The sequence below is a fragment of the Podarcis gaigeae genome (genome assembly GCF_964106915.1).
Source record: "Podarcis gaigeae genome assembly, chromosome: 1".
Taxonomy (NCBI): Eukaryota; Metazoa; Chordata; class Lepidosauria; order Squamata; family Lacertidae; genus Podarcis; species Podarcis gaigeae.
This window is the reverse complement of record NC_139678.1, coordinates 112,498,258-112,524,129: the sequence shown is the minus strand read 5'-3', so window position 1 is coordinate 112,524,129 and position 25,872 is coordinate 112,498,258. Positions and strand designations below refer to the sequence as shown.

The following is a 25,872-nucleotide window of genomic DNA, read 5'->3' as shown; positions in this document are numbered from 1 at the left end:
TGGATTTGTTGCGATTGGTTCTGATCATGCTACGCAGGGGCACCTGATTTTTTAAAAAAGTCTCCTACTTACTGTGACCCTCTGTGTCACCTCCCCAAAAGATGATCCTGAGAACTAAGGAGACTATCTGGAACAGTATGTGGGATATGGGATGAAGGGGGCAATAGGGAGGGGGAATCAGTGACTGTCAGTTGCCTCTGCCTTATCAGAATGAAAATACAAAGCTACTGTCAGAGACAACCCCTGAAATTCGGTGTGCAGCAGCTATACCACCCCTTCTCTTGTGTTTGTGTTTGCTGGGACAGAAGCATTTCAAATGCTTCTAAGGATCCACTGCAATTGACAAGAGATGTTTTGATGCTGAATGACAATGTGCTATGGTAGCCAAGTAGCTAAATTGCAATATCAGTCTACCACAGGGTACAGTCGTAACTCTGAAGTCAAACAGGATCCGTTCCGGAAATCCATTTGACTTCCAAAACATTTAGGAAGCAAGGCGCAGCTTCCAATTGGCTCCAGGAAGCTTCTGCAGCCAATCGGAAGCCACAATGGACGTTTGAGTTCCAAAGAATGTTTGTAAACCGGAACACTCACTTCAGGGTTTGCGGTGTTCCAGAGCCAAAACGGTTGTCTCGCAAGGCATTCAAATTCTGAGGTACGACTGTATTTGGTAGCTGACTCCTCCCTTCCATGGTTGGTAGTATAGTATCACCCGCAACATCTTGAGGAAAGGTGGAATCAATGTCATGGTATTGGATCCAAAGGAGTAAAACGAATTTGGAGATACCCGTACTGGTGGGTTCTTTTACTTTATGGCTGTACAGTGGTACCACTTGTTATGGATTTAATTTGTTTCGAGGTGCCATGCGCACCCCAAAAAATCCGTAACTAGAGGCACTGCTTCTGCGCACATGTGCGGCGCAATAGAGCGCTTCTGCACATGCGCGAGCAGCGAAACCTGGACGTATACACATCCGGGTTTGCCGCAGCCGTAACCCGAAGATTCCATAACCTGGAGGTTACGCAACACGAGGTACCACTGTACAAAGTTCAGACCTTATTCAAGAAAATATATTAAATATCTTGCTTATCTGGCACTGCATGGCAGTGGGGGCAAATTATTCTAATATGCCCAAGACCATCCTTTATGACAGCTTCTCCCAAGCTGGTGCTGTCTAGATTTTGTTGGGCTATGACTCTCATCGTGCACAGCTGGTGGTCAGGGATGATAGGAATTGCAGTCCAAAACTCTTGGGTTGGCGAAACCTGTTTCACGCAAACATGAAAGGAACATTTGTCCGTAGTTTACTGCATCATTTTTATCTATTTTCCTCCCTCCCTTTGCTCCTTCCCAACAATCAGGATGAACTCTGAGCTGCAGAATGAATTCAAACTGAAGCAGTGGCAATGGAAGTATTAGATCATGCCTCCGCGAAGAGGAAAAAGGAGAACACACAGCTTTTATCTCCTCAAATGCTGCAAGAATGTTACGAAGCTTCCCAAGTGCTCATCTGGAACAGGGGAAGAGACGCTTGTTCCATGAGTGACATGCTCACTGGGAGCTTTTCTTTTCTGGTTTTGGATTTGAGACTTGATCAGTAGTGGAGGAACTGTAGGTTTTCCCCCTACCCCTTCTCCCATTCAATCCTCCCAACCTTTGTCTACAAAACAGTCTTTTTTGCGCTGAAAAAGAACACTATAATTTCCACTTTTGGAACTGAAGGTATATAGACTATTCAGCAGCACAGAAACACTAAGACAGCTCTCCCTCTCTTTTCTTCCTGTGGGAAGAAAAACTGTGGTCTGAACAACTATTTTACCTCTGGTTATTGTAGTTAGTGAGCTTTATCCAGAATTCACTGGGTGTTAACATAGGAGTTGGAAGAAGTCCGTTCTTCTTAGCCCACCTACATTCTAGAATGTTCCGCATTACGTCCCGGTTTCTAAGCCGCTTTTGAAGAGCGCTCAAACGGTCGTGAGCAAGCACGATCGCTTCAGTGCTTGGCAGTCAAAGGGTGGAATGGGCCATGTCTGCGTTGGCTCCCCACTTGCGGTCCGCCAGTTGCGTGTGCTAAGCTGTCATGCGCAGGTTTTGACTTTGGAAACACCCTGCAAATGCTCAGAAGAGCAATGCGCTGCTGTTTGTATTTTGTGAAGTACAGGTAACTGTAACCAGAAGGTGGCAGTGCTTGCACAAGATTGCTTGCTATGGACTGCAGCAGCTGAGAGCCGACCCAAGCAAGACTTTCTTCACTGGCCACCTTAGTGGGGTAGGAGAGCTGAAAATAACGCCAACATATGTCACACCTGGCAACCAATGCCCTTTGGTTTCAGATAGTACATGGGCAGATGAGTCTCAAAAGCCCGAGACACAAATTTTCATGGCCCTCTAGCAGCTATGGCGGCTTATTTATGAGAATTGACATACCACACTTTTCGGTGTTTAAGACTATGGGGTTTTTTTAATTAAAAAATCATATTCAGAATTAGGGGTTGTCTTATACATGGGTAGTGCATTGTGGGGCAATGGGATTGGTTGCTGCCGTGAGTTGAAGATCGTTATTGGTGGCTGCTGCAAGAGCTGATGTTGATTGGCTGTTGCTGCGGCAATTGGGCGGGTGATTTGCTGCTTTTTCCCGTAATTAAAAAAAGCTCAAAAACTCTGCCCCCCCCAAAAAAAAGCTCAACAACTTTTGGCAATCCTCCCCCAATAAAGCTCAATAATTTTGGGGAATCACTCCCCCCCCCATTTTCTTAATTTTGAGTCCCCCAAAATAGGGGGCGTGTTATATACGGAAAAGTACGGTATTTAGCGTTAACTCTGGAAGTGTGCTCTTGATTCTGACCAAACTAAACTTCCTGATATATATTTTGTTCTAATGGGCTTAGTTTGGACAGAATCAAATCTACACTCCCAGAGTTGACGCTCAATACTTTACTTCTGGTAAATGAGCAAATGAGCTTTTTTTTCCCCCTCCAGCTTTTCTACCCCACTACCTAAGTTGATTTCAGTCGGACTCAATTCCTAGTAAACATGATTGTAAAATGCAGGCGAAGCTTCTCCCACATCCAAGCAGATAAGACGCTGAGTTGCACCATCACGATTTTCCACAGAATTAAAAGTACAATTTTTATTTTTATTTGAGTCACAGGAAATGTTGTTTGATTTTAAAGCAGGGCACTCAAGTCACTGTTGGAGGCATAAACATAAGGAGAAACTGCTGGGTGCAGTCAGAGAGCCCAGCTAGTTTAGCATCCTCTTCTCACAGTGGCCAACCAGATGATGCTCCTGCAGTTTCGAGCAACCGGCTTCATCTGTTTGGATGCCAGCCTGCTCCCAGTCCTTTGAACAGAGTTGTAAAACATAACTACTGGCTTTCTTCTTCTTCTTTTCTATTTTCAGTATTCCAAGTGCCTTCTGAACATTGTTATGCTCAGTGATGAAAGCGCCAAAGCAAATTAAAGACCGGAGGCGGCGCGAACGGTAATGGCTGCCCTTTCCTAACCGGGAGAGGGAAGCTACGCTGGAAAAGGGTCGTCCGCTACGGCGAAGCGGAGACCCATTTTGGAAAACCGCAGGCAGCGGAAGCCTGCGGTCTCGGGACCCGGCGGGCGCCAGGAGCTACCCCCGAAACGTTGAGGGAACCCCGTAAGGGGCTCCGGATCGCAGAGGAGGTAGCGGCGCTGTGGGTCTATGCGCATTCAGCGGAGCGAAGCCGCGTTGCCGTTGCCGGTGAGCGCCGACCTTTCTTCCTTCAACACAAGATTCTAAAACGTAACAACCCGTGAGTAATTGAGGACTTTACTAAATTTCGGGACTAAAAATATTGAAAATAAGCTGAAAGCGGAGAGACGAGGAAAAGGAAGTCCGTCCTCCGCAGCCATTGACTTTTAAAGCAAAGAGCAGGAGGAGTGGAGGCATAGAGAGAACTTTTGACAGCTCAGATTGAGCACCCGCAGAAATTACTTTTCCCTTTAAAGACTGTAAGCAATTGATTTTTGGACTTTTATTAGGACTTATATACTCCTTTCTTTGTGGATTACAATTCTGTTTAAGAAGCCCAGGTGTCAGAACTGCCTGAGCAGTAGAACTGTCAGACTGCAAATTTGGATACATTCTATTTAAACTTTGAGACAGTCTGAGGGAGTTCAGAATGGTTACGTTCTTGCATTTTGGAACTCCAGTAAGCACAACTTGAAATATTGTGGCAAACCTAAAACCAACTCTGCTAAAACTACTTTTGTGAAGATCCCTAAGTATTGGTTCAGATTTCGTATGTGGAATGGACTCTTCTTCCTAGGACATTTTATGCTCCCCCTAGAGGATTGAGGATTTACAACAAAAACATTGTTTTACTTTCTATTTCCCGGCCCTCTGTTTGATTGCCACCATCTGGGCCGTAGCTTTCCCATGGGAATAACTCAGCTTGACCTTGACTGCTAGATAACTTTGGAATGAGTGGCGCAAAAAGAAAGGGATTAAGAACCAGACAAACAACTCTGACAACCGTAACTGCAGCCTCACAAGCACGCAGATCATCTGTGCCCACTTTGCCCTCGGAGGAAAAAGTTACCTCCCTGTCACAGGCAGGGGAGGAAGAAACTGAGGATTTACAACTAGAAGAGATGGCCTCAGGAGGATCTGGTTCTGTATTAGAGAGAATTCTTGAGAAATTGGAGTCTTTGGAGAGGAAAGTTGACCAACAAACTGCGAAAATTGACCTTAACACAGAAACTTTAAACAAATTATCTGGGCAAGTTGCACAGAATGCACAAGCAATCGGACAACTGAAGGAGGCTGCAGGTGAAAATCAGAAACTGGCCGAAGAGACCAGCCAAAGAGTGGGAGAGTTGGAAAAAGAAGTAAGGCCGCTCAGTAAGCAGGTTGGGGAACATCAGACCTATCTCTCCATGTTGGAACTTCGGAACAGGGAGATTAATTTAAGGATAAGATCGATACCAGAAGTGGAAGAAGGTAATCTAGCTGAGTTTCTGACCAAAGAATTCTCCAAGTTCTGGGGTCTAGAGGAGGAAGATTTTAAAATTGTGTCAGCCTTCAGACTTGGAAGACTCACAAAGAGAGAAAGGCCCAGAGACTGTTTGATTACGTTGAGATCAAAGGAGGAAAGGGACAAGATTTTGGGCCTGCACTACGGAAGCTCTTTGAACATTTCGGACAAAAGAATTGAGATTTTTAAGGACATTCCTAAACAGCTGTTGGATCTTAGATCTGAATATTTGGACTTAGTAAAACTGCTGAGAAGCAACTCAATCATCTTTAGGTGGGACTTTCCCCAAGGACTATCTTTTACCTTCAGAGGGAAGAAGATTAAAATTAGAACTTTGGAAGATAGGGATAAGTTTTTGACTGCCTACGGAGAGGACCTTCATAAAGGACTTGAACTACCCTCAGGGCCTGAACCACCACAGGTGCCTGTACCTCAGAACTCTGAAGACTCACAGAACAAAATACCATCCCAAGGAAACTAAACAGATCTATCCAGGATGTCTCTGCAACTTTTAAGTTGGAATATAAATGGCTGCAACAGTCCGGAAAAAAGGAAGAAAATCTTTCACATATTAAAAAAGGAGCAACTAGACATTACTTGTTTACAAGAAACACATGTGACTAGGCTCCACAGAAAAATATTGGTAAATAAAAGGTTAGGCCAAGAATTTATATCTTCGGACTTAGTTAAGAAGAGAGGAGTGGTGATATATGCAAAGGAGAGCCTCTCACCAAAATTTCTATTTAAAGATGAACATGGAAGAATTTTGGCAATTGAAATACAGCACCAAGGAGAGAAAATTTTGATATTAGGAATCTACGCTCCAAATGAAGGGAAATCAGAATTCTACAAGAAGTTGCATGAGATTATGCTGGATTATCTGGACTATGATAACATCATTATGATGGGAGATATGAATGGGATCGTTTCTACAAACATGGATAGGTCACAAAGCCAAAAGGTTACTAAAGAAGGCAGACTACCAAAGACCTTTTTTGAAATGACAGACAACATGGACTGGATTGATATATGGAGGACAAAGAACCCCTTAGGGAAAGAAGGAACATTTTTCTCTGAAGCCCAACTGACTTGGACAAGAATTGACCAAATATGGATCTCTAGAGGTCTGGCTCCTAAGGTGAAGAAAGTGGAAATCTGCCCAAAGACCTGCTCCGATCATAACGCGTTGAAAATGGACATGACATTATTACCAACCGGCTCCTTTAGATGGAAGATGAATGACAACTTGTTTAGAGATCAGGAGATTATTAAGAAGGCCAAAAAAACAATAAAGGACTATTTTGAGATAAATTTGAACACTGCTGTGGAAAAAAGAACAATCTGGGACGCAAGCAAAGCTGTGATGAGAGGGTTCTTGATACAACAGAACGCCATAAAGAAAAGACTACAAAATGAGAAAAAGGACAAGATTTTGGGGAAAATTAAAGAGTTAGAGAAGAAACTAAGAGTAAACCCGAAGTCACAGCCGATTTTGAGAGAAATTAAACTTCATCAGGCACAATATTCCAAACTGATAAATCAGGAAATAGAATGGAAGATTAAATCAATGAAACAAAAAACATTTGAATCGGCTAATAAATGTGGGAAACTGCTGGCTTGGCAGTTGAAGAAGAGACAAAAGCTGAACATAGTAACAAATTTGGAAATAGAAGGAAGGAATATTCAGAACCCGGTGGAAATTAGAAAATGTTTCCAGAAATATTTTAAGAAATTATACACTCAAGGGCCACAAAAGGAGGAAGAGATTGCAAAATTTTTGGAGAAAAATGGACTTAAAAAACTATCACAAGAAAATAGATCACTCCTGAATAGTAAAATAACACGACTAGAGATAGAACAGGCCATTCAGAATATGAAGTTGGGCAAGTCTCCAGGGCCAGATGGCTTGACCTCCAAGTACTATAAGACATTAAGTGACTATTTGATTCAACCACTGATGGAGGTCAGCAATGAAATTATGGAGGGAAAGAAGGCGCCTGAATCGTGGAAGGAAGCTTTCATCACATTGATACCAAAATCAGAAACTGAAAAGACACAACTTAAGAACTACCGCCCCATTTCCCTTTTAAATGTGGATTACAAAATATTTGCTGACGTTTTGGCAGGAAGACTCAAAAGAGTTTTAAATGAGATAATTCATAAAGACCAGGCAGGCTTTCTCCCAGGAAGACATTTATTTGCTAATACAAGGAACATTATTGACATTTTGGAACTTTTGCAAACAAATATTAACACTAAAGCAGTTCTAATTTTTATAGACGCGGAGAAGGCCTTCGATAATATTTCTTGGAAATTTATGAAGGGGAATTTAAAGGAAATGGGAGTGGGGCGGGGTTTTGAAAATGGGATTGACGCGATTTATTCAGAACAAAAGGCAAAACTGACAGTTAACAATGTGGTTACAGAAGAGTTTAAGATTGAAAAAGGGACACGACAAGGCTGCCCGATTTCCCCCTTGCTGTTTATTTCTGTCCTGGAGGTGCTCTTGAACTTGATTAGAGGGGACCGGTTGGTGCAAGGGATTCAGATCGGAGTGAAACAATATAAACTTAAAGCTTTTGCAGATGACCTTGTTTTGACATTGCAAGAGCCAGAATCTAGTACAAAAAGAGTGTTACAATTAATTCAGGACTTTGGTCGGGTAGCGGGCTTTAAACTAAACAAACAGAAAACTAAGGTGTTGGGAAAAAACTTGACAGACGCAGAGTCAGAACGGTTTCAGAGAGAAACAGAACTAACTGTGGTTAAAAAAGTAAAGTACCTAGGGGTAAACATAACAGCAAAAAATCTGAGTCTATTTAAGGATAATTATGAAAAATGTTGGTCTGAAATTAAGAGAGACTTGGACAGTTGGTCAAAATTGAAGCTTTCTTTGTTAGGCCGAATTGCTGCTATTAAGATGAATGTATTGCCTAAGATGTTGTTTTTATTTCAAACATTGCAAATTGTGGATAAGACGGAGTGCTTCAGGAAGTGGCAGAGAGATATTTCTAAATTTGTCTGGCAGGGCAAAAAGCCCAGAATTAAGTTTAAGATATTAACTGATGCGAAAGAAAGAGGGGGCTTTGCCCTGCCAGACTTAAGGTTGTACTACGAAGCCGCAGCTTTCTGCTGGCTAAAAGACTGGCTACTTCTAGAGGACACTGATGTGTTAGATTTAGAAGGTTTTAACAATGCATTTGGCTGGCATGCATACTTATGGTATGACAAAGTTAAGATCAATAAGGCCTTTAAGAACCATATTGTCAGGAAAGCAGTGTTTAATGTCTGGACAAAATACAAAGACCTATTGGAAAATAAAACTCCAAGATGGCTATCACCTCTGGAGGCTAAGGCCCGAAAAAGACCCAATATGGAGGCCAAATGGCCGAAATATTGGGAAATAATAGAGAAAGAGGGTAACAATTGGAAATTGCAGAGTTTGGAAAAAATGAAAGACAAAGTGCGAGACTGGTTACATTACGCTCAGATTCAAGAAATTTTTAAAAAGGATAAAAAGTTAGGATTCCAGGTGGAGAAATCGAAGTTGGAAACAGAATTGTTAGAACCTAAGACTAAAGTACTTTCAAGAATGTATAACTTGCTGTTGAAATGGAATACACAAGATGAAATGGTTAAGTCGGCCATGATAAAGTGGGCACAGGATATTGGGCATAATATTATGTTTGAGGATTGGGAAAGGTTGTGGACCACGGGGATGAACTTCACGGCATGTAATGCTCTGAAGGAAAATGTAATGAAAATGATATATAGGTGGTACATGACCCCAGTTAAACTAGCCAAAATATGCCATGTGCCAGACAACAAATGTTGGAAATGTAAGGAAAATGAAGGAACATTCTTTCACCTCTGGTGGACTTGTCCCAGGGTGAAGGTCTTCTGGGAAATGATATATAATGAGCTGAAAAAGGTATTTAAGTATACCTTCCTTAAGAAACCAGAGGCCTTCCTCCTGGGCATTGTCGGCCAGATGGTGCCAAAGAAGGACCGAACATTCTTTTTGTACGCAACAGCAGCAGCAAGGATACTTATCGCCAAGAAGTGGAAAACTCAAGATCTACCCACTCTGGAAGAATGGCAGATGCAGCTGATGGACTATATGCAACTGGCTGAGATGACTGGCAGAATTCGAGACCTGGGAGAAGAGAGGGTTGAAGAAGATTGGAGGAAATTTAAGATTTATTTACAAAAATATTGTGATTTGGTGGAAAGTTAAGTAGGATGTTTGATCATAAATAATTGGCCACCACAAAATCGGATCGAAATGGGATGTAAAGTGAGATTAAGAGAAATTAATTTACAGAGGATTATATTTAAATAAGTGGTTATAAAATATGCAAATTAGATGATAAATTGCTGGGAAAAATTTATGATGATGAAAATGGCAGCGGGAGATGTGAGGAAGTCCAAAGAAGTCATGAAACTCTGTTGAGATAAAAGAAAGGTTGTTTATTTTCGTACTTTATTTTGTAAAAACCCTTAATAAAAATTTATTAAAAAAAAAAAAACAGAAGTTTTCACAGTGCATTTGATGACTATGCCTGTGAAAAGTTTGCGCCATGAAAAATGTGCTAGTCTTCTAAGTTTTCTCACTAGATTGTCCATATGAGGTTGGCGTGGGGGGGGAGGGCCTTGAGGCAGTCACCTTAATAAGTAACAAATACATTGGAGTGGATCTAGAATTACCTTTCTGTTTGCGGAAAGGAGGGAGAGCCATGCAGTTCCAGGGAATGTGCCAACCCTCCAGTGCAAACCAAGGATGGGCTAGGGCGAGATACGGCAGATTCTGGAAAAAAATAAGGGAGCACTTATGAGCAGACATTTGCTCCTATTTCATTGGTTTCAATGGGTCTACTCCTGAGTATGCCTTCATTATATATCATCTCTAGGAGTCAACCTAATGTAACACACACACATGCCCACCAATGTTGGCGCTTGCCAATGTCTTATATTGTTTTTCTGTATTAGTACAGGGTGAGTCTTTTCAGAACATGTGTACTCTGTATCCACAGGGCATCTTTTAAAGGACTCACCCTGTATCTGTACTGTACTGCCCCCAATTTTTATTTGAAAATCTCATGCTGGGAATTTGGAATAATAACCTTCCTCTCCCTAAAGACTGGGCATCTAGAATATTGTTTTGGGGTTTTTTTTAAGGTGGATATTCTTTGCAACCGCTAACTTTTATGAGTGGCTACAGTTTTTTCCTGTGTGTTTATGTAAGAATTATTCTGCACCTGTGGAGAACAGGTTTTATTTTTCAGCAGAAAGACACTTCCATAAACCACAATTATTTCATGAAGCCTGCATGTTCAAGTGCTCAGAGTAATTAGCTCAGCTATGAATACATTTCTGTTACTGAATCACCAGCTGTTTCCCCCCCTCCCCTCTAAAGCTAAGAACATCAGAATTATAATTTAGTAACACAGGGAGTTACTAAACCTTCTGGTTCTTCCCGTTAGCAGATACAAGAACACTGGAGTGGATAGGATCGGAACATAGTATTCCTTTTGAAAATATCACAGCTGTAGATGCTGCTGTGTCAGTTTCAACTGCAGTCTAATTACGTCTTGAACTTTTATACTACGGTAATAAATGGTTTCATCCAGTGCATTGTCCTCCTCTTAAGCTTTCATGTTGTGGTTCTGGGTTCAAGACCTTTAAATTCCGTTTTCCGAATCTCTGAACAAATTCTAAACAAGCAACTAGTATCCAAAAAAAAAGCAAACCAATGTTAAATGATGTCTACATTAGATTCCCATTCAATATTTTATTTTTAGTTTCCCTAGCTGAAGGGATAAGTCACTTTCAAATGGAACAGTCGTCTCTTGGGAACTGGACCAGAACCATATTCGTTTATAATAGCTCCTATAGTCAACATGGGAATGTGCAAGGAGGAGAAATAATAATAAATGCTGTACTGTTATGCTCAGCCAACTTCTCCAGATAAGACAACAATTATCTCGGTTGGGTTTCCTTCAAAAGGTGGTTACTGCAAGACTTTGGCATTTTGTCATATTTGAGTCTATTTACAAGCATATGGGTTAAGCGGGGGGGGGGGGGCAGCTTAAACACACCAGCAAACCTGAATGCCATTGCTCCTATATTACACTGAGAGACAGAGAGAGAGAGAGAGAGAGAGAGAGAGAGAGAGAGAGAGAGAGAATCATAAGTTATCCAGATCCAAAACAGATCCCTGTGGCAGCGGAAACATGAAAATAAACACAAATATTCTGCTAAGGAAGCAGAAGCAAAATGTTCTTTAAAAAGAACTGACTGAGGTGTTTGATCCTTTCTCTAGAGTTAAGATAACCAACCAAAACATTGCAATTGCTGTTGTCTTAGAAGCTCATTTCAAGGCAAATACTGTGCAGAAATCCAGGAATGAATGCAATCCTCTCCAACAGGTTTTTCCAGCCAAAGAAATCCAAGGCTTCCTTCTGTGCAAGGACAAATGCTCTCCAAAGCCAAACTCCTGGGGCAGATGTTCTAGTCAGATGTGCTGCTGAAGTCAGGCATCTGATGCATTTCCAACAAAAACAGGTACAGGAGGACAATTTTTATTACATTTGTTCATCACGTTTTGCCTTGGTTGCAACAATGCAGTGCAAAGGCTGGTTTTGAAATGGTTTGCCAGCATCATGTGGACCACTGAAGCTTTAAATAGCACGGTTGTGTTGACCTCCTTCACCAAAACCAGGTTTTAATTCCTTATTTAAAACCCATTAGTCACCCACATAGGTGGGCATGTGTCCTACCTTACAGAAGGGTTGTCTGGTCAAAGTCTGGTGAGTTAGGGGCCTTGGTGTTAATACCTGTTCACAGGTCTCCTCCCTTTCTTCTCCACTAGGAGATGTATTTTTGTTTCCAGAACAATAATCTTTTCTAAATAGACATCATGTAAATTAGGATATGCAAATTTCATGCAAATCTTTATCCTCTTTCTTGGCGATGTATCTGTAGTCACCCAAATTAGAAAGCTCTTCCTGTGATACTTTGAGGGCATAGAGGTCAGGCTTTTTGAATCCTGGCTTGTAAGTGCACCAACACTTTGAAGGAGAAAGATGCAGCATGGACAGAAATTTCTATATCACTGTATGTGACATAGGATGGCTCAAAGGTTTTGATTTGCTGCCCTGGGTCAGGTGTGTTAAAACCCTCCTTTTGCTACATAAGCATTCACCAAACCACATGGCACGTTAATGGAGCAAGACTTGACTGTGAGACTTTTTTTTTTCATTTTTAATGTTTTACAAATTGTTTTTTTACTTCTTGCCATTATGACCGCACCTACAGTGTATAGCCAACCTTTTGGGACCGGCAGAGATATTTGAAATTTTGAGGAAGCGCTGTGAGCACCGTCACAAAATGGCTGCTTCAGGGGTGTGGCGTAACACAAAATGGCTGCCACATCTTGAAAAGCAGAATATGAGGCAGGGCAACAAGATTGTGTGGACATGCCCCCTCTATCAATTGTCCCACCAAGGTGTGGGGGAAGCATAGGGTTGCCATATTTCAAAAAGTTAAAACCAGGACTTGCCTAATATCCAGGACAAGGCACCACCTTTCAGCAGTCCTAGGGAAGCACCAACGTCAGCCACTGCCAAGCTTGGTTATGGAGAGCTGTTTGCCCCTCTCCTCTGTTTAGAGCAGAGGGAAGGGTAGGTTTGCAGTCCTGGCACCCAAATAAATGTGAGCGTGTTCAGTGTAGAAGAGACTGAGCTCTGAGATATGGAAAAGTGATCATGCATTTACTATACTGGCTATGTCTGCATATCACAGTAAGCTACAAACCACAGTTTGCTGTGTAAGATCTGTGCGTACCTGCATTCAAGGGTGCTGACCTGCCCCCCACACTGCAGGGGCACATCACATGATGCGTCACATTATATTGTCTTGTAATGTGTCCCGCCCCCATGTGTCTCTGGGGTGTGCAGCGTCCCGCTGCCATGATGCCGGTGCTCATGCACCAGGTGGGGAATGGGGACATTGGGCGGGGAGGAGAAGGCGGAGTGGGGCCACAGGATTTTGGGGGAACCCAGCCCCTTTCTTGAAAAGGTTTGGGGGGCTGAAGACCCCTCAGCCCCCACCACTTGGCACACCTGCCTTCATTGCCCCTCCCAACATAGGCAACAAAATTCTTGCCTTAGCATTACACCTGAAGCAGAGATCATGGCTTTTTCCACTTCAAACCCCCACACATGCAATCTGTAGCCAAGGTTGGTCCTTAGTTTACTAACCATGGTTGATTAGTAAGCAAGTGTTCTGACTGGTTTCCTGCATGGAAACAACTACCAGTAAGGTTTAATTACCATGACAGACCAGCTGGGAAGACGGATGCCATCTGGGACATATAAATTGAATAAATCATCATTATTATCTAGTTTTCCCATTTGGAAGGAAGTCTTTAGGATAAGCAAGGCCTGTGGTTTCTTTGATCTGATGGAAGTGTGTATCCATAACACAGAGAACCCACATTTTGTACAACCAGGGATTGCGTAATGAGATTTCTATATTTTTATCTTTGCAAGCTCTATTATTGCTGCTGTGACAGGGAATAATAAATCCTTATATCTGGAGATTATATATATATATATATATATATATATATATATATATATATATGACAGACAAGCCCTTGTCATCTACGGATGTAATCTTCAAGCATTTACTATGTACAGAATAGCTTTCCTGAAGTTCCATAGAAGCTCATGGCACGACTCCAGAGTGAGTCATTTGCAGATATCGAAAACATTTGCAGATAGGTATAGCTGGAAGCTAAACAGGGCTACGAGGATAAAACTCTTTGCTGTATAGAATAAAAAAGAGATTACATAAGAGTCAACCAATTCCTGAAGCCTTATTAAAATACAACATTTGGCATTTAGCATGACACAGCACTGAGGAAATGTTTGCAATTTAGACAAATTCTTACTTTTTACAGACCTGAGATTAGAGACTCTTAAATTGTACTCCAAGCATAACAGAAAGCTCCGAGCATGCTGAACTTCATCAGTACGGACCTACCATTATAATGTAAACTGATATTGTCAGTGCTGTTGCAGTCAGTAAATTCTGCTCCTGCCACTTTAGATAAATTTTACCCAAATTAACATGATTTCTATGTGGTTTTAACTTACCTTTGGGAGGCCTCATAATTAGTCTCAGCTGGTAGCACTTAATGGCAGGCAACCTGAACTCCAGCAGCTGCTTTGCTTGTTCAGCCTTGGACAAGAACCTTAATTAGCAGCGAGGTTTTAGGTGCAGTTTTCCGCTGCTGACCATTTCCCCCTTACTCTCCTCTTGAATGTTTTTGGGCTTTGAGACTGCAGTTCCCGTTGTGATCCAGAGGAAGAGACTTGGGTGCCAGAGCACAGTACATTTTCATAGGGCAATAGCTAAGTCATACTTAGAGTAGACCTACGGAAATCAGTGAGTCTCTTCTGAATATGGTTATTGATGAGAGTAATCCATTAGCTTTGTAAAATCAAACAGATCCTGTGGTTCCAAGAAACCTAGAGGTAATAGGACTTGGAAGGGGCTAGGTGCAATTTTAGTAACAAATTTGGCATATAACAACATTTACTGTTTACTGCAGAGCAAGTGGGACATAATGGTTGGAGGACCAGGCAGACTGTAGAGACCCCAGTTCAAATCCTTGATTGGACCATGACAGTCACTGAGTGTCAGGGATTGGGTTCAAGAGGGTGAGATGGAGGAGGAGGAATGGTGGAGATCACCCACACACTTCTCCTGGTGCTGCAGGAGAAGAGGGAGACAGCCTTGATTGACAGCAGGGCTTCGGGGGGTTTGAGGAAAGTCACAGCTCGGAGAGAGAAATGAACAGAAAAGTTGAGAAGTGCTAGAAGAAAGGGGGGGAGAACTGTGGTTGGGCAGCCACATGACATGTTGTCACTGGAAAGTATTTCTGATCCCCCTTCTCCCAAAATGTGACGTTTGTTAAGAATGCAGGAATGAAGGACTCAAAGACATTTGACCATGAGTGGCCACGGTAAGGGAAGATGCTGTTGCTAGGGAGGAGGGAGGAGCCCAGATTGGAGCAACGCCATTGTTAAGGCTTCTTGCGTTCTTTTGTCTCTCGCTTATTAGGATTGAATAAAATTCATTAAAAAGGACTCTACCTTGTTTTCTCTGCTTTTGCTGCAGCCAGAGGAGGATAAGCTTTCCCGAAGCCTTGACAGCCTTGACACTGGGTGACCTTAAACCACCCCCCCCCCTCTTGTTCTCTTTTTCACCTCAGGTCATTGGGATGATACAATGGGATGGGTTCTATCCATCCACGTATGCCAAGGTGGGATATTATAAAGTGGGGAAAACATTTGTATAGTGCTTTTTTGAATGGTCAAAGTCTTTTCGCATCCAATAGTTTTGAGCTGGATATAGCAGCACTGACCAATGCTTTATGTTGCCTCACATTATGAACAAATATACCAGTCAAAAGAAATGCACACTTTTTGCTGCCTTCCTTGACCTAACAGCAGCTTTCGACTCAATTAACCACAACAGATTGTGGGAGAAACTCTCAAATGCCAATATAGACGATTATTATTAATTCGGGAAGTATATCGTGGCACTGAAGCAAGAGTTAGAGCGGGTGCGAGAGGATGCCTGTTGGAAGCGTTCAAGACATCAAAAAGTGTGAAACAAGGCTGCATACTAGCCCCTACACTTTTTGACATAAATAGTCATCCAGATGATAGATTACAAAACCCCATCATCCCTGGTCATTGGGGCTGATGAGAGCTGGCGTCCAACAACTTCTGAAGAGACACAAGTTCCCCATTTCATGGCATAAATTAGCTATATAGACATAAAGGCCTATATAGGAGCAGCCCCAGCCATGTCATCATTCCCTTATCCATTTCCCTTTTTACAGGCTTGCAGAAATGGCAGCCTAACTTATGCCTGCCCAAGCCAACAATAGGAACATTGTTTTAAAAATAGACGGCTCTCTAAACGTTTAAGGCATGCTCCAAACATATTTAAAATCCAGATGCTGTGGCTTGATGAGAGTGGTATGTATAAACTTTCAAGCTTGGAGTAATCCTCATTATTAGGAGTCATTTCCCGCCCTGATCACGGGGTTTCAAAAGTGCAACTTGAAGGCATTTGGGACTAATTGGCTGCTTCACGATAGAGACTGTTTCTACCAGGCATTTCAAAGGATATATCCCTGAATTACAAAAAAATGGGGGGGGGGACAAAAAGCACTAGCAGACTGCAGGAAAGAGTCCAATCTCCTTGGGATCGGGGTTTTCGCTTACTGGAAAACAAAGAGCACTACAATGAAGAGATCTGCATTTGGAACAACATAAAAATCTCCCTGTGAAATGAAAACAGCCATCTTGTGCTAAACTGAAAAAAAGTGAGAATTCTGTATGAGGAAGGGAAGACCATGGCCAAAGTCATTATGCTGTGTGTGGGAAACCTCCAGCCTTCCAGATGTTGCTGAACTTGTTGTTGTTGTTTAGTCGTTTAGTCGTGTCCAACTCTTCGTGACCCCATGGACCAGAGCACACCAGGCACTCCTGTCTTCCACTGCCTCCCGCAGTTTGGTCAACCTCATGTTGGTAGCTTCGAGAACACTGTCCAACCATCTCGTCCTCTGTCGTCCCCTTCTCCTTGTGCCCTCCATCTTTCCCAAGATCAGGGTCTTTTCCAGGGAGTCTTCTCTTCTCATGAAGTGGCCAAAGTATTGGAGTCTCAGCTTCACAATCTGTCCTTCCAGTGAGCACTCAGGGCTGATTTCCTTAAGAATGCAACATCTGTAGTCTCCGCGTTTTTCCTTTATAAAGCCCAGTGCCCAGAATCTGTTTGGCACACTGCTTTGTGAGGAGGTGGCTACAGCTCCCAAGATTCTTTCAAGGGTGGAGAATGGCTTTTAAAAGTATGGTGTATGCACAACTTTTGAAATATATGCTGCTGTTCCCACTCACCCAAGCACAGGAGGTCTGGATACAAATGGGTGGTCTAGGCATACGGGACTCCAAGATGGGCAAGCTGCAGGGCAGTCTCTCTGGATGTTGCAAACCCAATAATAAGGCCATGATTTGGGATGTCAACCATAAAGGGCTTAGTCCTCGTGCTATTTTACCCGAAGGGATATATGGTAATAGGAATTTATCGTTTATGCAAAAGCAGCATCCTGCTCGTTATCCGCAGAGACTCTCGTTGCATATTTGCTCCCTGAAGTAATCGTAACCAGATGTGGGGAAAGGTTGTGGTTTTAATCAGGCATCTTCTGAGTCCCCCTGGACCCAATCACACCCATGTCTCTGTGTCTGTGCTATATGACAAAATATCACTGTTTCCACAGTTCACTGACGGATGGTCCAAGTTGGCTGTCACATGCATTTTTATCAGCTGATTTCAGCCCATCTGCATTTGTCGTAACATTTTTTTTCCAGCCACATGAGTTTTAAGATATATCGGGGGCTGGGGGTGTCCACATATGAATGATGTGCTCCCAGACCTGTTTTATAGAGAAAAGGAACCCATGTCTGAAAGAAGCCCTGAACCGAAAGCCATATAATAGGACAGTAGCATATGTTCTGACAAATCCTCAGTGAGTCTTCTCAGTATTGAGGCCTGCATGAGCCTTGCTCGGTGGAGACATCACCTGGTCCTGCAGGTGTATTATGTGCAAGCTCCATGTTAGAGGCAATGTGCCACGGAGTATCAGCAGCCCTCGAGGAACCATCATTTGGGTTCCATGATGGGAGAAAATTGGGTTAGACATGTAAGGCAATAAATCTTCTTGTCCGGGACACCTAACTTATTACTCTTTCAAAGTCTGATGGGAAAGCAGCTGTGGTTCTCAACCTGTGTGTCCCCAGATGTTGTTGAACTACAACTGCTATCACCCCTAGCTAGCAAGGCCAGAGCTCAGGGATGATGGGAGTTGTAGTCCAACATCTGGGGACCCACAGGTTGAGAACCACTGCTCTATAGAGTGCCATTATCCACTGTCCTCCTTCATCAGCTGTGGTGTGATGGTCCCCAGAAGGGTTTGGCAGCAAGTGAAAGACAGATAACAGGACTAGAAAAGAAGAGTTTCCTCTCCTCTCATTTCTGTTTCAGTAGCATCCCAAAGATGCTTGAACATGCTCATTCTCCCCCACCCACCACCACCTGAAGAGCCCTAACCGAGTTGGGTCTGTTCTGAATGGCTAGATCTTGGATGAGGCCTTTCCAGGGTCTATCGCCTGCTGTTATTCCACTGGCAAATCATGAGTCCTGGCAAGCGAAACGAATTATGAAGACTTTGCGGACATGTTCCAGCCAGGCATAAACATTCAAGTGCAATGCTGGTGAGGGGCGTGGCCCGTGAGAAGTGGGTGTGGCCTCAGAAGAGTCTCGAGGGGCAGAGAGGCCTGTGATGCCATAAGGCTCCTTGGGGTTGGCTTGTTTCTTGCTGCAACAGAGCAGCACAACTAGCGTAGCTAGCTGGGGGGTGGGACACACTGGGTGCTTGGCGGGCTGTTGAGCAGCACAGTGGCTGCTGGGCATTGTGGGGTGGGCTTTCAAGCAGCAGGGAAGCTGGAGGTCAGCGCTGGGCGTGTTGGTCATTGCAGGAGGTGGAGCCACTGCCCATCTCTCAAAAAGCCAGCTACAGAATTTTTTCAGCTCCTCTAAATAAAGCTCAACTTTGGTCCGCACCAGGCATCGGTGGGGGTTCCTATGGCACTTCAAGTACCCTTCAGGGAATTCATTTCCAGCAGAAGGCACCGACGCTATTAGTGAGAAGGCTGACAGTTTGTGACATAAATGTTTTTATTTTCTGCTAAAATATTTGTTTTGTTTTAGTTCAGTATTCTACTGATATTTCCGTACTTTAATATAAAAATAATAATAATAATAATAGGAAGAGGCAGAATTACTTTTTTTCTCAACTATTGGCACCATTACGGAAAGCTTAAAGGATGCGACGATCGGAACTGAAATATGTCAAAAAGCTATTAAAATGTACGTTTCCTGCAAGCGGGTGGGGAATGAAAGTCAGGGTAAATTTTCTGTTCACTGAGAAACGTGGCATGGTGCTTGGCCGTAATTTTCAGAGCAGCGGCCGTTATTCAGTTATGCATCTCCAATGCTGACCATCGAACGCTGCTGTTGAATGGAGCCACTGAAACACAATCAGAACTACAATGTGGAAATGACACAGTGCAGGTTTCTGCCCAAAAGGAGGCCTGGTGAAGATAGTCTACTCCTGTGGCTCCCCAACAAAAGAAGGGGCAGGGGGAGCAAGTTTAACATAACTTCTGGCAAGACTTCACAATTCTATAAACCTTTCCCACAAGGATTAAGACATTCAGAAACGAGTCCTCTGTGCGGCATTTGTCATGGTTAACGTTTTAAAGCTAGACTTAATGTGAGTGGTTTATTGAAGAGGAATCGACATTTAACAGGCCTACTCCAATAGGTACGGGTAGCTCTTGGTATAATCTCTTTGTATAATCCTTCTTTTCCATACTGCCAACAAGGGTTTTAACAGGCTGAGGGGGTGGGAGGGTGAACTCTTAATGGGTAACAGAACCTCCCCCTTGCTCAGATTAATTACAAAACGCAGAAAATGTTATGCCATGTTTGGTCCAACGTTCTTTTGCCCACTTGGCTAAACTTGCAAATCATCTTGTCTTCCCTTTTGAAATTTTGACTGTTAACCCTCACAGTTCCCAAATCATGTATACATTTGGCCCTTTTGTTTTTCAAACCCAGGAAATTTCAGGATCTGAGTGTCTGTGTGACTGTGACCCAGTTCAGATGATTTCGCAGACTCCCAAATATAGGTGCCGAGCGCAGTAGGGGAACTAAAATGCACCCTACGGCCCAGATCTTAGTGGCACAAAGGACTGAATCACACAGTTTCTCCCCAGCCTGGAATGATATACACATGGGGCCTGCACATGCTGAATTTCAGACGCATAAGCCCTATGTAAATAATTTGCAGCAAGCTGGGGCATCTCACCAGTGTGCCTGGTGAGAGGGCATATAAGATACAATCTCACTCCTTTACTGCACTACAGAGAAGGTAATCTGACCCAACCCTGTGTCACTGTTTCCATTCCAGACCTCTGCGGTGACCTACCCTTGGTTTACACATAGAAGACAATGCATGAACGCATCAAGTCCCTCTGCTGAAAAGAATGGGGCAACTTGAATATTGCATGGGTTCAGAGCACATAAACAGATCCAGTTGACTATGGACAAACGGTGGCTCTGGCACCTGCTAACCGTTTCACATTTGCCTTTTTTTTTTTCAAAAATGAAAAAAACACCACTCTCATAGAAATGGTCCACAGATATTTGTGAGGATAATATACCAAAAAATAAAATAAAAAATTCTGCGTGTCTATACTCCTACAAATACAAGGGGCCAGAAAACACAAGAAGAAGATAAAACTAATCTGGACTACAACATGATCTCATAGTAAACAATAGAATACAACGTGCAATAGTGCAATTTCTTCTTTGCTGCTCCAACAAGGCAAGTCTTTTAATTTATAGAAGTCCATGGACTGTTACTATTTTTTTCCTGACACGTGACATTTTTGCATCTAGTTGTGCCTTTGCCGCGGGTTGGTGCTTCTGCTGGATTTTTGAGCAGAATCGCTTTGTCCAGGTTCGTTTCTGCCCTTCCCAGGATGGCGGAGTTTCTGATCCCAGCGCTGAAAAATAAGAACAAACAAACATCTATTTTAAAAACATCGCTACAAAGCTCATGGAGGAGGTCCTGATGCAGGTTTCGCCTCCTTCTAAGAGTTTACTCGAGCTTGATCCCTCCCTCTTTTTCAATAAACTCTGTTTTATTGCTGTATCCTTTACAATGGTGTATCATTCCTATTAATATTTTGATCTCCAAGGAAACATACATGCCTATTTTTAGAAATGTTGGCTGCCTCCATGCATTGCTATGTCAGCATTTACGTCAATACTAGTTCTACCAAATAATGTCCGACTTTCCCTTTAAAATCAAAATTCTATAGTAAAACAAAAGAGGAATAATTCCTTGCCAAAACAACTGCAGCTGCATTTGCCCTCTCCCCTCAAAAAAATATGTGCTGCTTCTCATCTTTTGAATAAAAACAATTCAGACTATGCTTAAATCTAACAAAAAACCTTTTATATCTGTGTGAAGGTGAACTGCTTTCATATTTCATTTTTTATTAAAAGGGACATCTCAGTGAGCATATGTCTATCTAGTGTCTCTCCTCCATTTCTTGTTAGAATTCCTACTCTCGAGTAGGACAAGCTCCTGACATTTCTGGTCTAGCACATGAAGTTCTGGATCCACATTGTAAAAGTGGAAGAGCAGCCCTGTGGGTTCTTAGTACTGAAACAACTGTTTTAAAAACTGCGAATAGATCTCACCTAAACTTTTGCTTATATAAACATAATAAGAGTGTATATTTTTATAGTTGCAGATGGGTGGGTGTCACATTCATCTTTTGCTGAAAATCTGCCCAGAATGATTCTCCACCAAGCAATTGGTTACGGTAATTAGCGACCATCACATAATGTTCTGGGTTTGCACATAACACTAAACCATAAGTTATTAAGCTATGCTTTGTTAAACTGGCTTAGTATGTTTCACTATGCTTTATTAGCTACCAAGCAGCCACAATCTGAAATCATGATTTGTTGTTGACTTTATAAACCTCGGTTTACTTCAACTATGGCTTGGTGTTCTGGGTGAACATAGCACCCTTCCTTAATCATTGTTCACCACCTCACCTCAGATGCTCCCCACAACTGCAAAGGAATGAGGCAAGAGCCGCTGAAAAACAAAACAAACTGGGGAGAAATGAGCCAGGGTTTGCCTTGTGTTGCAGTTTGTGGGACACATCATGCACTGAGAACTGTGCCTTGTTATACGGAGTGGGTGAGGAAACACCATGAAGATATTTATCACCATGGTGAGTGTAATGTTTTGTTGGAATCTTAGTTTGGAAAAAGTTTGTGCTAAAACTGCCCCTGGATTTTTTTATAGTATAAACATCCTTTGAGATGGGATACTGTCGGGCAGGATAGGACTGAAAGGGCAGTTGTTTGAGTTACAGTGGTACCTCAGGTTAAATACTTAATTCGTTCCGGAGGTCTGTACTTAACCTGAAACTATTCTTAACCTGAAGCACCACTTTAGCTAATGGGGCCTCCTGCTGCTGCCGTGCCGCCGGAGCACGATTTCTGTTCTCATCCTGAAGCAAAATTCTTAACCTGAAGCACTATTTCTGGGTTAGCAGAGTGTGTAACCTGAAGCATATGTAACCTGAGGTACCACTGTATTTGAAATATGTATCCATTACCTATTCAGTGTAAGGTGGCTTACAAAAAAAGTGTGACATAATAAAAACAGCAATGTATACAAGAGATAACCATAAAATTAGCAACAAAATAATTTAAATGCAGCTGCAGTCAAATGCACCATAAAACATGCCAAAGTGACAATATTATAGATATGTAATAGTTATAGATATTATAGATAGATATATATACATTCAGCCTTTTGTTTTATTTTCGCTCTAAATTGGAACTCATCTTCACTTGGTTTGGCCATGCTATCCATGGCCTCCAGATGTGAGTGGACTCCAGCTTCCATCAGCCCCCAGCTAGCACAGGGATAGAGGAGCTGGAGTCCGCTCCCACCTCTGGTGTAATGCAAAACAACAGCAACAGCTGCAGTTTTAATTAACTACATCAAGTTGGTTCCCACTATTTTGAACCAAAGGTGGCTTCTAATAATTGAAGAAGATGGCAGTTTGAGATGCAAAAACAGAGGCAGTATTTTGTAGTGTATGCTTCGGTCTGCATCTGACGAAGAAGAAGCAACAAAATGTGCAGTGAAGACCACGCACCTTATAACAATCTGACCCAATACAAGACGAGTCATAATAAAAATGTAACTTTAAAATAAACAACTTATATCAATTAAAGTAGTATTTAAAAAAAGACCCAATCCATTAGAATACAATAAAATTAAATATCAGCAAATAATGATGAAATAGAAATTCACTCTTAACAATTACAATGCATAATTACTAAACTATAATCTAAATAAATAAATAAATAAATGTCTGTCATTAAGGTGCTACAAGGCTCCTTGTTCTTTTTGATGCAACAGCCTAATACAACGACACCTTTGGGTATTACCTCTTTGTTTGGCTAACTACTGTGTTTAAACCCCAAACCCTGCCCCAAATCTATTTCGGGTGCACGGGGTGGAAGAGGTAGCAATTCAGTTTTCGTTATATGCACCAGCCTATTTAAACCACAGCAAGTGGTCCAGCTCAGACTGAGGTCGTTGCATGATTTGTACACACAAGAATGTTTGTAAGATTAGCCCCAGGGGTGTTATTAGAAACACAAGAAAACAAGAAATAGGATACATCTATATGAATGAACGGTGCATAGACACACGATTCTTAAACATTGCCCTCTCCCCCTCCAGCATGCTTTTAATCAAGCAATCCCAGGCCACCTTAGCGATCGTATTAACTGTGCAAATGAACTGGCCAACACCAACGTGATGACTCAGCCAGAAAAGGGCCTTTAGTTTTATTTATTTTTTAAAAAAATAAAACCTAACTGAAGCCACCTGTGGAACCATTTGAGAAAACAGAGCAGAGAAAGCCGTCAAGTGATGTCAGTGCAACAGCCGGGCAAGACAGCGACCATAGTATTAGGGACAAACCACAACTTGTGGCTTCTAGGGCTGGGGGCCAAGACTATATGTTTTGACCCATCTCATGTTCACACTTGCCCTTCCAGTAACTGTCACTGTGGGTTTCTCTTCATGCATTTTCTGTCTTCCTGGATTCCTGCAAATTTTAACCTCTCCCCCCATATATATATATATATATATATATATGCTTTCGTAGATTTTCACGGGTACAGGAATGCAGGTTTTGGTGTCCTCGGGTGTCTTCCCGTGTAAAAGTAGATAGAATATATATATATATTCTATCCTTCACCATGAGCTTGTTTTCTCCTGCTCTGGAAGGCAGGACCCAAACCAATGGATTCAAGTTACAAGAAAGGAGATTTAGAGTAAACATTCGGAAAATCTTTCTGCCCAGTATACCTGAAGGAGTGTCTCCACCCCCATCGTTCAGCCCAGACACTGAGCTCCAGTTCCGAGGGCCTTCTGGCAATTCCTTCACTGTGAGAAATGAGGTTACAGGGAACCAGGCAGAGGGCCTTCTCAGTAGTGGCGCCCGCCCTGTGGAACGCTGTCCCATCAGATGTCAAGGAAATAAACAACTATATGACTTTTAGAAGACATCTGAAGGCAGCCCTGTTTAGGGAAGTTTAATTTCATGTTTGATGTTTTATCATGTTTTTAATATTCTGTTGGGAGCCACCAGATGGGCGGGGTATAAATAATAAAACATTATTATTATTATTATTATTATTATTATTATTATTATTATTATTCGACAATGGAATGGTCTCCCTGGGGAGGTGTGGACTCTCCTTCCTTAGAGGTTTATAAGCAGAGGCTGGATGGCCATCTGTGAGGGATGATTTAGTGTTTGCGCAGGGTTTTTGTGTCAGAGTCATGTGAGTAGCTCCTTTATTTATATATTTATCAGTTGACAGCACAGGTGTCAAAAAAAGGGGGGGGAGATTCCAGCTATATCTGTCAGGCAGAGTGGTCAACAATGGATGAAGGAACTAAGTGATGATGGTGTAATCCTGTCAGCCCAAATGGAGGGTGCTATCAGTCTCTGCTGCTGAGCAAACTTTAAAGTATATTTTATTGCAAATTCCAGTTCCTCCACCTCCTGAGAATCTACCTGATGAAAATGACAGGACTGTCATTAAAAGTTTATTTGCACTCCATCTCCAGCTGCTAGTCAGGAGAAAGCCACACCCAGGCTGACAGGACTCTTATTTTGTTGGACTGGACTCTGTATTCCCTTGTGATCCACATATCTCTTTGACACGCAGACAGTAGCCTTTTGCACTCCTTGACCTTTGGGCCTCATTGGGGGGGGGGGACAACAACAAACAACAACATTATCCTCTCCTCTTTGGACCTATATCTTCTAATCTATACATTTGCTAGTTGTCAGGAGAGCAGTCGAGACTCATTCTTTTTCACCCAGTGCTGGTTGCCTCCCTGTAAGCTCATCATTCCAGAAATCGTTTTTTGAATCTGTTGGCCCTCGCTAAAAGGCAAATGCAACACTACAGATTCATAGCTGAGATTGTTTGTTTTAAGAATTTGCTAATCCCACATGCTGGGGTCAGGATGCTGAACAGTTGGCTTCAGAGCGAGGATTTGGAGAATATGACATTAAATACAAAATGCATATGAAAAGCCAGTAAGTTTGAATAATATTTTCAAGGTTCCAGATCAGTTTGGCTTTAGAGAAGCAATGGGTGCAGACACTAATGCATTTTAAAAGAAAAGTGTCAAAGCAGGGTTGTGCAATGTATATATTCTGTTTGTGGTGAATGAACCTTGAGGTACTTTGGATGTGCTTTAACACACAAAGTTTGAGCTACAGAGCTCATATCATTTTATTCATGTTGCCAAGTCATTCAAAAAACGGGGACTTGAAGTTCCCGACTTAATGCTCTCCAAACCACTGAAGGGACAGACTGAGTAAACTCAATGAACTATTGTTTCATATTCTTGGCAGCGGCAAAAGAAACAGAAGAGCAAACACAATTGAGAGAAACCGATATGGGGCTTAAAGAACAGTGACAACTTGAACGGAGGCAGCAAAAGGATCTCTACATGGTCAGATATAACTAGTAGCAATGGATAGAAACCACTGCTAACCTGTTCACTGGTGTTGTATCCACTTTCAAA

The 25,872-nt window shown here is 42.3% G+C and overlaps 2 protein-coding genes across 4 annotated transcripts in view; one reads left to right on the top strand and one right to left on the bottom strand.

Moving 5' to 3' along the window:
• Positions 1–10,640, top strand: part of DNAJC10 (DnaJ heat shock protein family (Hsp40) member C10) — a 36,762-nt gene extending 26,122 nt beyond the window's left edge. For both annotated transcript variants that reach the window (XM_083707359.1, XM_083707360.1), the window contains exons 23-24: positions 1,363–3,472; positions 9,542–10,640. In XM_083707359.1, coding sequence (XP_083563485.1) covers positions 1,363–1,374 — 12 coding nt within the window. In that variant the 3' untranslated portion in view covers positions 1,375–3,472; positions 9,542–10,640. The remainder of the gene's footprint in view (positions 1–1,362; positions 3,473–9,541) is intronic.
• FRZB (frizzled related protein) overlaps positions 1–25,872 on the bottom strand; it is a 181,048-nt gene that overhangs the window by 130,404 nt on the left and 24,772 nt on the right. The window contains exon 6 of one of the 2 annotated variants that reach the window (XM_083714174.1): positions 20,068–20,719. In XM_083714174.1, coding sequence (XP_083570300.1) covers positions 20,609–20,719 — 111 coding nt within the window. In that variant the 3' untranslated portion in view covers positions 20,068–20,608. Of the gene's footprint in view, positions 1–18,806; positions 20,720–25,872 lie in introns of those variants that run through there. The other variant, XM_083714175.1, reaches the window with a different exon arrangement.